Source organism: Mustelus asterias, chromosome 2 (genome assembly GCF_964213995.1).
Source record: "Mustelus asterias chromosome 2, sMusAst1.hap1.1, whole genome shotgun sequence".
Taxonomy (NCBI): Eukaryota; Metazoa; Chordata; class Chondrichthyes; order Carcharhiniformes; family Triakidae; genus Mustelus; species Mustelus asterias.
Window position 1 is genome coordinate 28125921 of NC_135802.1, and position 17267 is coordinate 28143187.

Genomic DNA, 17267 nt, shown 5'->3' on the forward strand with positions numbered 1-17267 from the left:
GCACCAGCATAATCTTTGGAGGAAGGTGGAGAAATGTTGATATGATTGGATTGGGGTGGAGTGGGCAGTGTGTGGACGATCTCCAGTTTGTGGGGGACAGAGGAGGTAGAAAAATACTTCAAAATCAGTACACTTGGACCATTTAATTTAATTTAGTGATACAGAACGTTAGTGGATGTTGGGTTTTTGATATAGACTTTGCTGGCGTTGTTCTCCCTATACAGTGACCTGTACAGACTGTAGTGCAAAAATGTGCATCCCTGGATCGCTAAGTATTTACCTTGCCATAAAGCTTGGCCCACTGGGTATAAAGTGCACGTTTGCAGAGTCTGGACGAACGACCCAGGTCTCCCTTTCCAGTTGTGGCATTAATGACCTCCAGGTCGTGGTCACCCACCGTCCAGTTTACGCTGAAGCTCGGAGACTTTCCCTGCTGTCGAAGTCCGGTGCTACTGATGCCTGCGAGAGATACGAAAGCAAGTCAGAGATCAGAACAGAAGCAAAGGGCCGCCTGGCGAACAGGGACCTGGCTTCACATTTCCCACCTTTCATTATGGGCCCCGTGCCGAGTTTGTTAACAGTGGGTAACCTGAGCACTCTTTGAATTTCAGTACTGCTGGAGTGTGGAGCCCAAGCCAGCTTCCTGAGGAGCTCACTCAAGCTGCAACATGTTTTGAAACATTTGAATGGAGTGAGTGTATCTTGACAGAATCCATTCTGCCTTTAAGGACTCGCGAGAGGCAACTATCACTTACAAAGCGTTTGAAGTAGGGGAGAAGAGCTCTCGATAATTCTTGACTGTTCCTTTCAGTCTTGCTGCTTGAACATACAGGTTTCCCAGTCAATTTGTGATCACAGAACATCACTTTTGACTGCAGCTGCTTGATTTAATTTATAATTAAAATCAATGTGGCCACTAAAAAGTGCTTAAGTGTGGGAAGAGTAAAGCAGGCTAGGGTTGACACCTGTATGGTTTTTCATCAGAAAATCCAGAAGCCATTTCTCTGGATTAAAAACAGATAATGCTGAATAAACGCAGCAGGTCCGGCAGCATCTGTGGAGAGACACAAGAGGGGATTCTCTGGTCTCCCCGTGGCCTGGCGGGAAGTGGCCCACCAACAGCCGGTGGGTTCTTCTGATCTTTTTCATAGAATCTCCTTCAGTACAAAAGGAGGGGATTCAAGTCTGCAACCGGCCACAATCCCACCCAGGCCCTATTCCCGTAACCCCACATATTTATCATGCCAATCCCCCTGACACTAGGGTCAATTTAGCATGGCCGTACCACCCAATCTACACATCTGTGGTCTGTGGGAGGAAACCGGAGCACCCGGAGGAAACCCACGCAGACACGGGGAAAAAGTGCGAACTCCACACAGACGGTGACCCAAGCTGGGAATTGAACCCAGGTCCCTGGCGCTGTGAGGCAGCAGTGCTAACCACTGTGCCACCGTGCCGCCTCTTGCTGCTGTCAATGGGATTTCCCATTGGATTGCACCCCACGCCGCCAGGAAACTCACAGCGGGGGTACACCATCAGGCAAAGCTAGAAGATTCTTCTGGCCTGAATGGCTGGAAAGTTCTGGCCTTGGAGTTAACGTTTTGGATCTAAATGATCCTTGTACAGAGCTGAAGAAAGGTAGAAATGCACAGAATGATATCTTACCAGAATGTGGCAGAGTGCCAGTGCTGTTGAGAAAACGGACGTGGAATTCTCCAGTTCCACAGGCCAGTTTTCTCTCCAGATCTTGTCTCTTTAACTGCCAAGACAAAAAGAGTGCATGGTTTGTGCCGTCACTCTTGTGGGGTGGGAAACCAGCTCCACCGTGATTGGGGCACCTCCGAAGACAAAGTGCTAACCACTGTGCCACCGTGCCACCCAATTAGGAGGGTAAATATGTGGAGTTATGGGGATGGGACCTGGGTGGGATTGTTGTCGGTGCAGGCTCGATGGGCCAAATAACCTCCTTCTGCACTGTAGATTCAATGATTCTCCGGCCCACTTTCCAGCTCTTGCACTGGTACTGGAGGAAACTAAGTTTTAAAATAAAATTTTATGCCTTAACAGAAAGTATTCTCAGAATGGTATTTAGGGGTTGGAACTCTATGGATATCAAAGGATGTAGTATGGGGAGAGGGAATGACTGAACTTATCAGCTGCCATTAGGGGCATTCTGCTTCCCACAAACCCCCTCCCCCTGCCACCCCCAACCCCCCTTCCCCACCCCCACCCCCCCGCCACCCCCACCCATAGACCTGCCACCCCCTGCCCCCGCCCACCCTTCCTTGTTTTAGGTTTCTGATCCAAGTTATACTTTGCCCTAAACTTCAATTCCCTCCATTCATTCAGGGCTTTAGGAGGGAGGCACCTGGGGGGCCAGGGCAAGAGGACAAGCAGCAGATGCATAGGGCTGCATTTTAGCTGCTCCCCCCACCCCCTCCACCACCCCCCCCCCCCCCCCCCCCCACCCAACCAACCAACCAGGCATGTTTCTGGTACGGGGAGGGAAGAGGGGGCATGTAAAATAAGGTGGGATTAGCTGATAGCACCAGAGGGTGGACCTAAGTTGCAAATTGCCCTTGTTTAGCTCACCCATTGTGTTTTATGGGTGTAGGGTGTGGGTTGGGGCGAGGGCAGTATAGAGGCCAGCTCCACGCATGTTGTTTGAGGTGATGGATGATGATAGGGAAATGGGTTTAAGGAGAATAAAGATGGTGGTCAACTTTGTTCTCTAAGTTGATTCTGTGGCAAGTGGACAGTTTTGAAGTGGAGAATGAAGCTCATGTAGTGTTTGCTACAACTCGATATGGTGCGGGATGGCCATTTAACTCATTACCAATTCCTAGATTTTTCTCTCTCTCTGTTTCCCTCTATCACATTTGTCTCCTACTGGACATCAGGGTTTTCTATCATTTCTCAGGTTAAAAAGCAGAAAACGATGTGCTGGGTCTGGTCTCTCTTGACACCTTTCAGTACATGACTAGGGAGTGGGTGGCACGGTGGCACAGTGGGGTTAGCACCGCTGCCTCACAGCAGCAGAGACCCGGGTTCGATTCCCGGCTTGGGTCACTGTCTGTGTGGAGTTTGCACATTTGCCCCATATCTGCGTGGGTTTCCTCCGGGTGCTCCGGTTTCCTCCCACACTCCAAAGATGTGTGGCTTAGGTTAATCAGCCAAGTTAAATTGCCCCTCATTGTCAGGAGGTTAGTAGGGTTAATAGGTAGTGTTATGAGGATAGGGGCTGGGTGGAATTGTGGTCAGTGCAGACTCGATGGGCCGAATGGCCTCCTTCTGCACTGTAGGATTCTATAAATACTGGATGTGTGAGATGGATTGCCCGAGGAAATATTGGAGATGGCCATTGTTGGGAGTTGCAAAGGGAGTCTGGTAGCTTTATGGTGTGGGAGAAGATTAAAAGATATATTGCGATCTTTCTTGAACCCTGCGATCAGCCAGATCCAAAAATGGTGTTTTTTTGATGCTGGATAACTCTGCCTTTTCACAATTCAGTCAGTTACAAAATGCTTGTTTCTCATTCCCTCCTCTATTCTTTTCTACCCCAGAGCAGATCTCTGCGAACAGTCTGTGCGACTAAATTCCTTCAAACAGGATCTGTTTCTGGCTGGGGCACACGTCAGCTCTTGCAAAAGGTGGGAATTGCAGGAAACTCACGGGGGGAGGAGTGGCTCCCCCGATCCAGCCTAGGGTGGTCAGAGAAGAATTGCCTGGATTTTAAAAATCTATTTTCTTGCCACCCCCAGGAGATGGTATGGTTTAGTTTGGGCTGGAGAGCATATACGTTGTCATACCTGAGGAATCACAGTTGCCTGGGATGTGTGCTGGGTGGACCTATGTGACGATACTATGCCTTTAGGAAATGTATTTTAATCATGTTTCCCTGCTGTTTTTTTTCCAAAATGCCCTAGTGTTTTATTGTTACCATAATGTCTGTAGCCGGTGTCCTCTAATTGTTTCTGAAATAAAATAATGGAACTCATGTTTATTTTTAATCTGGCCTAATGCAGTGTCCTGGAGTTTTATGACCCTTTTGGAATTGTTGGGTGGAGCATGATTGACAGGTCAGGTGCTGCTTTGGGATAGTTTTTTTTCCCACAGGAAAAGTCCAAGGTTTTAGTTTCATTTTTTGCAGAAGCTGCTTGGACTGCAGACAGAAAGCAATCCCTCTCTCTGGAGTTGAAAATTCTGCTGAATGTGAGCTGTTGGAAGCTACTGGAAGAAGGCAGTCGATTTTTGTCTCTACCTCTCTCCAGAGGCGTGCTGAAAGTTCCAGGATAGGGAAGCCTCAGAGTTTTAATTCAACATCCAAAGGACTAATTCACGGTAGGTGTTAAAAAGCTGCAAAATCCAGCATCACATGAGCATACTTGCTTTCTGTGTCAAACCGAGAAAGGGGTGTTTGTCTGTGGGTGTCGGTTAAATTGGAACATCATAGATAGCTAGCTGTTCAGGTTTATACAATATCATGGTTTTTTTTGTAATTGGTAAAAACTATGCTGATTTTTCTTATTATAGTTTAACTGTGTTTTTAAATAAACTTTGTTTGATAAAAGCTTCCTAGTGGGTTTTTTCATTTGTGGGACATGGATGTTGCTGGTTGGCCAGCATTTATTGCCCATCCCTAATTGCCTTTGAGTTGAGGGGCTTGCTAGGCCACGTCAAAGGGCAGTTGAGAGTCAACCACATTGCTGTGGCTCTGGAGCCGCATGTAGGCCAGTAAGAATCTCACAACACCAGGGTAAAGTCCAACACATTTATTTGGAATCACGAGCTTTCGGAGCACTATTCCTTCATCAGGCGAGTCTAACATGTAGGCCAGACCAGGTAAGGATGGCAGATTTCCTTCCTTAAAAGGACATTAGTGAACCAGATGGGTTTTTCCAACAATTGACAATGGTCATCAATAGATTCTTAATTCCAGATATTTTTTATTGAATTCAAATTCCACCATCTGCCGTGACGGGATTCCAACCCGGGTTCCCTAATGTTCCGGTGAAACAATGAGAAGACAGCATTGTTGACTGGTTACTGGGTACGTTAATTTAGGAAAATGAGTTTTCGTTTTAATCTCAGCATTAATTGAGTTTCTGGGTTAATAGTCTAATACCACTAGGCCATTGCGTCCCCCCATTTGAATCATACCTGGAGTGAAACATCTTATGCTCACCCCGTGCCAAATTCAAAGGTTAAAAACCAAGGGTCCAGGCTATCTTCATAAAACATCTTGGAGTTTCTGACCTGGATCATAATACTACGGATTATTACCATACGTATGCTCATTTTTATACTTCACCGATTGCTACTCTGCACCGGGCCCAGGACAGAAGAGGACCTGTCAAATCTTCACTGCTGTCAAATCAAAGTCGATCAGCAAACTTATATTGTTAGCTGCAGCTGATGGAGAGGGAACCAGGTGCTTGTTTTAAATGCAAAATACCCATTAACTTGTAGAAACTGAAGAACTCCAGGGAAGTGGCTCCTCAGCACCAGTGAACGGACTGACTTTGAGCAGTTACTGAGGCCGACAGTGAGACTAAACTGAATTAACATGACTGTAAGTTTTAATAAAAGCCTGGGGTAATGAGTGATGTTAATTCAGCTCCTTCAGACTGTCAGATTGTCAGAATCATTTATCCCTTCCAGTCTGGCCCCTGATGGTATCAAAGTGCACACTTTCAAAATCACACAGGGAGAAAAAGAACATCAAAAGGAAGTCAGTTAAAAAGAGTTAAGGTTTAACCATTGTCACAACAATAAAATCAAAGATCATTCTTTCAACTCTATTTTCTTCAACTTAATCAAAAATTCAGCCCCCCCGGGCGGTAAATTTTAATCCCCCAAACTGGAGGATTTGGGTCAGGTGGGAAATAAAAAGTAAAAAATCTGAAGCCCAAAACTAACGCACCCAGAACTCACCGGCCGGAATTTTACTGACACGCCCACTCCGGAATCGGGATGGACGAAGCTCGCAGGGCGGAATTCTCCGTTGTCCTTGGGCAGGATTTTACAAGCCTCGCCCGAGTGAGGTCGTAAAATACCAGCCTCCCACTCTCTGGTTTTAACATGCTGACATCCGTAAAAGTGACCATTCTTACAAAAACATTAACTGACTCACTGATGTGCTTCAGGGAGGGAAGTCGGTCTTCCTTACTTGGCCTGGCCTACCTGACTCAAGCTCCATATCAAGATGGTTGACTTGCAACTGATCTCTCAAGTGGGCTCAAATGCTATTCAATTGTACTGAGGGCAATTGGGGATTGGGAATATACGCCGACAAGATTAGATGGCACATTTGAAAAGACAGATGAGCTTCCTATTACACAGCTGGTGCTGCTGCTGTGGGAATTCGGTGGCACGGTGGCGCAGTGGTTAGCACCTCTGCCTCATTGTGCCAGGGACCCGGGTTTGATTCCTAGCTTGGGTCACAGTCTGTGTGGAGTCTGCACGTTCTCCCCGTGTCTGCGTGGGTTTCCTCCGGGTGCTCCGGTTTCCTCCCACAGTCTGAAAGACGTCCTGGTTAGGTGCATTGACCATGCTAAATTCTCCCTCAGTGTACCCGAACAGGCGCTGGAGTGTGGCGACTAGGGGATTTTCACACTAACTTCATTGCAGTGTTAATGTAAGCCTACTTGTGACACTAATAAAGGAAAACAATGTTTTAAGTTTTAAAGTTTATTTTAAGTGCCGACCTGTTCTCTTCTGTTGGTAGCAGTGAGCCCTGACATGAGTACACCACAATGACAAGTCACCTGTGTATGATAACATTCATGGACTATCATGATATCATTCACTGTCGATTGCTGGGAAATTCAACGTCAAGATTTAGTAGAATAGAATCCCCACAGTACAGAAGGAGGCCATTGGGCCCATTGAGTCTGTACCGAACACAATCCCACCCAAGCTCTATTCCCATAACACCACACATTTACCCTGCTCATCCCCTTGACACGGTCAATCAACCTAACCCTTTAACATGGCCAATCAACCTAACCCGCACATCTTAAAGGTGGCAGCACAGGCGGAGAGGGTGGTGAAGAAGGCATATGGCATGCTTGCCTTTATTGGACGGGGCATAGAATATAAAAGTTGGCATATGATGTTGCGGCTGTATAGAACGTTGGCTAGGCCACATTTGGAATACTGCGTCCAGTTCTGGTCGCCACACCACCAGAAGGATATGGAGGCTTTGGAGAGAGTACAGAGAAGGTTTACCAGGATGTTGCCTGGTATGGAGGGTCTTAGCTATGAGGAGAGATTGGGTAAACTGGGGTTGTTCTACCTGGAAAGACGGAGGATGAGGGGTGACCTAATAGAGGTGTATAAAATTATGAAGGGCATAGATAGGCTGAACAGTGGGAAGCTTTTTCCCAGGTCGGAGGTGACGAACACAAGGGGTCATGGGTTCAAGGTGAGGGGGGGGCAAGGTTCAACACAGATGTCAGGGGGACGTATTTTACACAGAGGGTGGTGGGGGCCTGGAATGCACTGCCAAGCAAGGTGATTGAGGCGGACACGCTGGGATCGTTTAAGACTTATCTAGATAACCACATGAACAGACTGGGAATAGAGGGATACAAAAGAATGGTCTAGTGGGCACATGAGGCTTGTGCAATGGTCTAGTGGGCACATGAGTAAGCAGGCTTGGAGGGCTGAAGGGCCTGTTCCTGTGCTGTATTGTTCTTTGGAGTGTGGGAGGAAACCAGAGCACCCGGAGGAAACACACGCAGACACGAGGAGAAAGTGCAAACTCCACACCGACAGTGACCCGAGGCTGGAATTGAACCTGGGTCCCTGGCGCTGTGAGGCAGCAGTGCTAACCACTGTGCCACCGTGCTGCCCTTCTGAATTCCAAAAGGGAATTTTGACAAAATTTGCTGTTAATAAAGCACACACAAGAAAAAAAAATCAGATTAAAACAAAAACTCGTTTTCCTAAATTAACGTACCCAGTAACCATTCGACGATGCTGTCTTCATATTGTTCCACCGGAACATTAGGAAGCCACGGGTCCTTAATATTTCCAAATTGTCTACTTTACCCAAATGTCTATGCTTCATTCAATTGGCTTCGGTCCAATAAGCAATTATCTCAAAAATGCAAATTAAACTTAAATTAGGAACTTAATGACTGACATTTTAAAGATAATAGAAAAAAGTTATGCCGTTCAGCATAAGTGTGCATGGGTTAGGAACTGAAGGCATGGAAGCGAAATTCTAAACCCCAGCATTGTTTTAGCTTTATATTTAAAATGGGGTCTCTAAAGATTCATTCGTATAATGGTCACTGTTTATCTATAGGTATAATATGTCAATCACAGTGACAATTAATCAGGTGGATGAAATTTGACCAAGCATCAGACAGTAGAAAGGAAAATTTGAATAAAGAGTATTGGTGACGGCGCAGTTCCTGCTACTGAACTCTTGGTTAACAGTTAGTGTTTGACTTGAAGCTGCTGCAATTGGGATGACTTGTTTCAGTTCAATTGCTAGCTGTGTTAAAGTATGAACATGGGCAGAATTTACACTGTCTGGATATTATTTAATTAGTGTCACAAGTAGGCTTATGTTAACGCTGCAATGAAGTTACTGTGAAAATCTCCGAGTCGCCACACTCCAGCACCTGTTCGGGTACACGGAGGGAGAATTTAGCATGGTCAATGCACCCAACCAGCACGCCTTTCGGACTGTGGGAGGAAACCGGAGCACCCGAAGGAAACCTACGCAGACGCGGGGAGAATGTGCAGACTCCACACAGACAGTGACCCAAGCCGGGAATCAAAGCTGGGGCTCTGGCGCTGTGAGGCAGCAGTGCTAACCACTGTGCCACCGTGCTGCCCTACATAGACGCATTGGAGTTGCGCATCTTTAGAGCAGACTGAATCGGAGGTGAAGCTTATGACCAGAGCACTTTAAAAGGGCGCTTGAATTTGGAGAAGTTGAGCGATTATCAAAAGTACAACTTCTGTTCAGTGCTTATTGCAAAAGCTGGGAACTTCTAGACAGCCAAACAGGTTATTACATTGAAGAATAATGGACATTTATATGTAACTATCATCTCTGAGGGGAAATGATTTTTGATGAAATATGCAAAGAATTGTGCAAAGATTAATCTAAAGGTCAACCTTTTATTAGTGTTGGGGAAATAAAAAGAATAGTGCGTGTTGCTGAACAGAATCAATGCACACAAAGGTTTGGAAACTTACAGAGTAAATCAGTAAAGAACTTTCTGACTGACCAGATGACCCTGTTATTTACCAGGATGGCGGCACAGTGGCACAGTGGTTACCACTGCTGCCTCACAGCACCAGGGACCCGGGTTCGATTCCCGGCTTGGGTCACTGTCTGTGTGGAGTCTGCACGTTTCCCCATGTCTGTGTGGGTTTCCTCCGTGTGCTCCCATTTCCTCCCACAGTCTGAAAGACGTGTGGGTTAGGTGCATTAGCCACGCTAAATTCTCCCTCAGTGTACCCGAACAGGTGCCAGAATGTGGCGACTAGGGGATTTTCACAGTAACTTCATTTTAGTGTTAATGTAAGCCTACTTGTGACACTAATAAATAAACTTTAAAACTTTAGGATGGGTCCTGGGAGTGGAAGGGAGGAGTGGAAACCCGGAAGTCCTGGTCCACGCGCGCTGTGCCGTTTGAATGATACATTTCAAGTCTTTTTCTTTTATCTCCAACAGGATGCCTGCCCTGAAACCAATCTGATTGACAGGGCCGGGTTTCCTGTCAGGCAAGAACGTGCCAGAAGAGGCTCCCAATCAGACAAATAAACTGGCACAGTGGTTAGCACTGTTGCCTCACAGCGTCAGGGACCCGGGTTCGATTCCCAGCTTGGGTCGCTGTCTGTGTGGCGTTTGCATGTTCTTCCCATGTCTGCGTGGGTTTCCTCCGGGTGCTCCGGTTTCCTCCCAGTTGAATTGGCCATGCTAAATTCTCCCTCAGTGTACCCGAACAGGCGCTGGAGTGTGGCGACTAGGGGATTTTCACAGTAACTTCATTGCAGTGTTAATGTAAACCTACTTGTGACACTAATAAAAAAATGTAAACACAGTTGGCGCAAGTGTCCTTATTTCCCAATTTCTATTGTTATTTCCTTCTGGTGGGCGAGGGAAGCCTGCTGCTAGGACAGTGCCAATGCTGAGGTGGGAAATCTAGATCTGGTCAGGAGTGGCAGCCACCAATCTCATTGGGATCTAATCCCTGAGGGCTCAGATCTCTGGTCACTAGGGTAGTCCATTTCCCAGTCTCTGGAGTATTCCTACAATCGGAAAGAAAGTGGGCATATGAACATAGAACATTACAGCGCAGTACAGGCCCTCGATGTTGCGCCGACCAGTGAAACCAATCTAAAGCCCATCTAACCTACACTATTCCAATATCATCCATATGTTTATCCAATGACCATTTAAATGCCCTTTGTGTTGGCGAGTCCACTACTGCTGCAGGCAGGGCATTCCACACCCTTACTACTCTCTGAGTAAAGAACCTACCTCTGACATCTGTCCTATATCTATCACCCCCTCAATTTAAAGCTATGTCCCCTCATGCTAGCTATCACCATCCGAGGAAAAAGACTCTCACTATCCACCCTATCTAATCCGCTGATCATCTTGTATGCCTCTATTAAGTCACCTCTTAACCTTCTTCTCTCTAACGAAAACAACCTCAAGTCCCTCAGCCTTTCCTCATAAGACCTTCCCACCATACCAGGCAACATCCTGGTAAGTCTCCTCTGCACCCTTTCCAATGCTTCCACATCCTTCCTATAATGTGGCGACCAGAACTGTACGCAATACTCCAAGTGCGGCCGCACTAGAGTTTTGTACAGCTGCAACATGACCTCCTGGCTCCGAAACTCAATCCCCTCTACCAATAAAAGCTAACAGTCCGTACACCTTCTTAACAACCCTATTAACCTGGGTGCCAACTTTCACGTGGACACCGAGATCTCTCTGCTCATCCACACTATCAAGTATCTTACCATTAGCCCAGTACTCTGTAATCCTGTTACTCCTTCCAAAGTGTTTCACCTCACACTTTTCCACATTAAACTCCATTTGCCACCTCTCAGCCCAGCTCTGCAGCTTATCTATGTCCCCCTGTAACCTGCAACAACCTTCCGCACTGTCCACAATTCCACCGACTTGAGTGTCATCCGCAAATTTGCTAACCCATCCTTCTATGCCCTCATCCAGGTCATTTATAAAAATGACAAACAGCAGTGGCCTCAAAACAGATCCTTGCGGTACACCACTAGTAACTGAACTCCAGGATGAACATTTCCCATCAACCACCACCCTCTGTCTTCTTACAGCTAGCCAATTCCTGATCCAACCCACTAAATCACCCTCAATCCGATGCGTCCCTATTTTCTGCAATAGCTTACCGTGGGGAATCTTATCAAACGCTTTACTGAAATCCATATACACCACATCAACTGCTTTACCCTCATCCACCTCTTTGGTCAACTTCTCAAAGAACTCAATAAGGTCTGTGAGGCACGACCTACCCTTCACAAAACCGTGTTGACTATCCCTAATCAAATTATTCCTTTCTGGATGATTATAAATCCTATCTCTTGTAATCCTTTCCAAAACTTTGCCCACAACAGAAGTAAGGCTCACTGGTCTAAAATTGATGTGGAGAATTTGTCTCTACTCCCCTTCTTGAACAAGGGGACAACATTTGCTATCCTCCTGTCTTCTGGCACTATTCCTGTAGACAATGATGACATAAAGATCAAAGCCAAAGGCTCTGCAATCTCCTCTCTAGCCTCCCAGAGAATCCTAGGATAAATCCCATCCAGCCCAGGGGACTTATCTATTTTCACATTTTCCAGAATTGCTAACACCTCCTCCTTATTAACCTTAATCCTGTCTAGTCCAATCGCCTGTATCTCAGTATTCTCCTCGACAACATTGTCTTTTTCCTGTGTGAATACTGACAAAAAATATTCATTTAGCGCCTCTCCTATCTCTTCAGACTCCACGCACAACTTCCCACTACTGTCCTTGACTGGCCCTAATCTTACCATAGTCATTCTTTTATTCCTGACATACCTATAGAAAGCTTTAGGATTTTCCTTGATCCTACCTGCCAAAGACTTCTCATGTCCCCTCCTGGCTCCTCTTAACTCTCTCTTTAGTTCCTTCCTGGCTAACTTGTAACTCGCAAGCGCCCTAACTGAGCCTTCATGCTTCATCTTTACATAAGTCTCCTTCTTCCTCTTCTAGAGATTCAACTTCTTTAATAAACCACGGTTCCCTCGCTTGACCACTTCCTCCCTGCCTGACAGGTACATACTTATCAAGGACATGCAGTAGCTGTTCCTTAAACAAGCTCCATATTTCAATTGTGCCCATCCCCTGCAATTTCCTTCCCCAACCTATGCATCTTAAATCTCGCCTAATCGCATCATAATTTCCTTTCCCCCAGCATAACTCTTGCCCTTCGGTATATGCCTATCCCTTTCCATCGCTAAAGTAAACGTAACCGAATTGTGGTCACTATCACCAAAGTGCTCACCTACCTCCAAATCTAACACCTGGTCTGGTTCATTATCCAGTACCAAATCCAATGTGGCCTCGCCTCTTGTTGGCCTATCTACATACTGTGTCAAGAAACCCTCCTGCACACATTGGACAAAAACTGATCCCTCTAAAGTACTTGAACTATAGCTTTCCAGTCAATATTTGTAAAGTTAAAGTCCCCCATAACACCTACTCTGTTACTTTCGCTCCTATCCAGAATCATCTTTGTAATCCTTTCCTCTACATCTCTGGAACCTTTCGGAGGCCTATAGAAAACTCCCAACAGGGTGACCTCTCCTTTCCTGTTTCTAACCTCAGCCCAAACTACCTCAGTAGATGAGTCCTCATCAAATGTCCTTTCTGCCATTGGTAATACTGTCCTTGACTAACAATGCCACACCTCCCCCTCTTTCACCACCTTCCCTGCTCTTACTGAAACATCTAAACCCCGGAACCTGCAACAACTATTCCTGTCCCAGCTCTATCCATGTCTCCGAGATGGCCACAACATCGAAGTCCCAGGTACCAACCCATGCTGCAAGCTCACCCACCTTATTCCGGATGCTCCTGGCGTTGAAGTATACACACTTCAAACCACCTTCCTGCCTGCCAGTACACTCCTGCGACCTTGAAACCTTATCCATGATCTCACTACTCTCAACCTCCTGTACACTGGAGCTACAATTCAAGTTCCCATCCCCCTGCTGAATTAGTTTAAACCCTCCCGAAGAGCATTAGCAAATTTCCCCCCAAGGATATTGGTACCCTTCTGGTTCAGGTGTAGACCATCCCGTTTGTAGAGGTCCAACCCAGAATGAGCCTCAATTGTCCAGGTAACTGAATCCCTCCCTCCTGCACCATCCCTGTAGCCACGTGTTTAATTGCTCTCTCTCCCTATTCCTCGCCTCACTATCACGTGGCACGGGTAACAAACCAGAGATAACAACTCTGTTTGTTCTAGCCCTAAGCTTCCACCCTAACTCCCTGAATTTCTGCCTTACATCCCCATCCCTTTTCCTACCTATGTCTTGGGTGTCTACGTGAACCACGACTTGGGGCTGGTCCCCCTCCCCCTTAAGGATCCCGAAAACACGATCCGAGACATCATGGACCCTGGCACCTAGGAGTGTGGGGAGACATGAAAATGCAAAAGGGCATTACGTTTGCTTAATAGTGGAAGAAACGATTGGACATAAAACATCCAAGTAGTTGGATTTTCATTCTTAATTTAGTTGAATATGGAGTTATATATCGTGGAATTATAGAATCCCTACATTATAGAAGGAGGCCATTCAGCCAATTGAGTCTGCATCAACACTCTGACAGAGTATCTCACCCAAGCCTCTCCCCTGCCCTATACTTGTAACCCCACACATTTACCATGGCCAATCCACCTAACCTGAACATCTTTGGACTGTGGGAGGAAACCGGAGCACCCGGAGGAAACCCATGCAGACACGGGGAGAATGTGCAAACTCCACACAGGCAGTGACCCGAGGCCGGAATTGAACCCAGGTCCCTGGCGCTGTGAGGCAGCAGTTAACCATTGTGTCACCATGCCACCCTTATATCGGAAATTATTCAGATGTATTCAATACACCAGAATGCTGTGTTCAATTCATGTTAATTCCAGTTTGTAATGTGGTGCAAATGTATATCACTGGTTTAGAACAGTTCTCAACAGACTGTGCATAACACTTACTCTTAACTTAAAGCTACAGGGTAGAATTTCTGCTTGATGTGATGTGAAAACACTTTTAAAATGTGCCTATTGGTCCTTGTGAAAAACCTTCCCAAACAAATGCAAATTCTTGCATTTTCGAACAAGATTGTGGCTCTTTTATGAGGAGAGGCCAGATTCAGGTGAACTGAATCCTTGACTCAGCGTAAAAGATTGGGGAAAACATGAACTTGAGTGGCTTTGGATGTGACTGATTACGGTTTTGCCCTGGTTCAAGTGATTCATGATGTGGAGATGCCGGCGTTGGACTGGGGTGAACACAGTAAGAGTTTTAACAACACCAGGTTAAAGTCCAACAGGTTTATTTGGTAGCAAATACCATTAGCTTTCGGAGCGCTGCTCCTTCGTCAGATGGAGTGGAAATCTGCTCTCAAACAGGGCACAGAGACACAAAATCAAGTTACAGAATACTGAGCAGAAACTGATAGCCACGTTCCGCACACATGAGGACGACCTAAACTAGGATGTTGGATTTATGCCGCATTATCAGTAACCCCCACAGCTTGCCTCCTGGACTTGCGGGCTGTCCTGTCTGGAGACAATACACATCTCTTTAACCTGTGCTTAATGCTCCCTCCACCCACATTGTCTGTATCTTTAAGATCTGGTTGGCTGGAGGGATTCGCATTCCAATCAGTATTCTGTAACTTGATTTTTTGTCTCTGTGCCCTGTTTGAAAGCACATTTCCACTCCATCTGATGAAGGAGCAGCGCTCCGAAAGCTAATGGTATTTGCTACCAAATAAACCTGTTGGACTTTAACCTGGTGTTGTTAAAACTCTTCAAGTGATTGAGTCAGGGTTCAACTGCCATATAACAAAAGTTTTAAACTTTATTTATTCGTGTCACAAGTAGGCGTGCATTAACACTGCAATGAAGTTACTGTGAAAATCGGCCAGTCGCCACACTCCAGTGCCTATACTGGTACACTGAGGGAGAATTTAGCATGGCCAATGCACCTAACCTGTACATCTTTCGGACTGTGGGAAGAAACGGAGCACCTGGAGGAAACCCATGCAGACACGGGGAGAACGTGCAGACTCCGCACAGACAGTGACCCAAGCTGGGAATTGAACCCGGGTCCCTGGCGCTGTGAGGCAGCAGTGCTAACCTCTGTGCCACCGTGCTGCCCAGAACTAGCAGGAACACATCTCCTTCAGGTTTATTCCCCCCCAGTGCCTGGCCTTGTGTTTTATTCAGGACGGCGTGAGGTCAGGCCCTGCCTGAGATTACAGAGGCCGCACACGACAGGCCACCCTTATAAGACTGATCACGTACCACTTAGAAGAGGCTGGTTGCATCGGTAGGGTAGCGGCAACTGAGCGACGTCCTCCGGCCGTTGGCACAGCGTGCGGGAGAGGTGCCCGACGTGGTGAGTGCCTCCCAGCACAATGCTCTGCAGGTAGATCGGTTCAATGAAATGACTCAGGAGAGACCCTTGAACACCCAGAAAGTTCCACCTGAAACACAGGAGCGGTGCAGCCAGTTAGCAACGCAGTTTGTTCTGAATTTCCTCTCCAATCGTTTCACCGTATCAGGTTATGCTTTCTCTAAACAGGGGAGGGGGGGTGGAGGGGAGGAGGGGGGGGGGGGGGCACAACCAGAGTGCTTCCAGCTGAGCACTTTCCAATTCAACCTTCAGTTAATTTGGCGAAACCAATCCTCGTCTGCTAATTGCACTACACTGTAATTAAGTGTTAAATGGGCAGTTGGGCTAATGACAATTTAGTACCGACACTTGTACACACATGTCTGATACATTTGTGACCTGCATTTTGATTTGGGGGACGGATTGAATAAAGGATGTATCGAGGTTCGGAAATTTAGACGTGCAGCCCGATATTTTAATGATTGTTCGCGATGCTTTCCTTTCTGGTAATATTTTCAGTCGCGAGAATATAGAAACATTAGAAATAGGAGCAGGAGGAGGCCAGGTGGACTCTTGAGCCTGCTACATCATTCAATGGTTGCTCTACCTGTGCTCCACATTCCCAGTCTATTCCCATATCCCTCGATTCCCTTAGCGACCAAAAAGCTATCAATCTCTGTCCTGAATATTCTTTACTGCTGAGTGTTAACAAAGGATAAAGAAAAGTACAGCACAGGGACAGGCCCTTCGACCCTCCAAGCCTGTGCCGATCATGATGCCCTAACTAAACTAAAAAAAAACCTTCTGCTCTTACTCAGCCCGTATCTCTCTGTTTCCTCCTTATTCATGTACCCATCCAGATGCCTCTTAAATGTTGCTAATGTACCTGCTTCCACCACCTCCTCTGGCAGCGCGTTCCAGGCACCCACCACTCTCTGCATGAAAAACCTCCCCCCGCACATCTCACCTTGAACCTGTGTCCCCTTGTAATTGTCACTTCCAACCTGGGAAAAAGCCTCTGACTATCCACCTTCTTCCTTCGGGAAAAAGATACAAAAGTCTGAGGACATGTACCAACCGACTCAAGGACAGTTTCTTCCCTGCTGCTGTCAGACTTTTGAATGGACCTACCTTACATTAAGTTGATCTTTCTCTACACCCTAGCTATGACTGTAACACTACATTCTGCACTCCCTCCTTTCCTTCTCTATGAATGGTATGTTTTGGCTGTATAGTGCGCAAGAAACAATACTTTTCACTGTGTGTTAATACATGCAACAATAATAAATCAAATCAAATTAAATCAAAAACCCTGTCTACGCCGCTCATAATTTTGTAGACCGCTATCAGGTCTCCCCTCAGCCTCCGTCTTTCCATTAAGGATTAAGGAAATAAGAATTCAAAAGATTCACAACCTTGAGAGTGAAGCAATTTCTCGTCCTCACAGACATAAATAGCAGATCCCTTGTCCTGAGACTATTGCCTAGATTTCCACCCCCTAGGCGATAGCGTGAGTCGGGGCATTCTCCCAAATAGAAACTCCCCTGAATAGTGGGATCTTCTTTCCAGGGGGGTCGGGGGAGGGGGGAGGAGGGGGGTGGTGGGGG

General features: G+C 46.5%; 1 protein-coding gene across 1 annotated transcript in view; it reads right to left on the reverse strand.

Moving 5' to 3' along the window:
• adarb2 (adenosine deaminase RNA specific B2 (inactive)) overlaps positions 1 to 17267 on the reverse strand; it is a 329000-nt gene that overhangs the window by 11321 nt on the left and 300412 nt on the right. The window contains exons 9-10 of the mRNA XM_078229741.1: positions 15570 to 15751; positions 281 to 459 (exon numbers count right to left, since the gene is read on the reverse strand). Coding sequence (XP_078085867.1) covers positions 281 to 459; positions 15570 to 15751 — 361 coding nt within the window. The remainder of the gene's footprint in view (positions 1 to 280; positions 460 to 15569; positions 15752 to 17267) is intronic.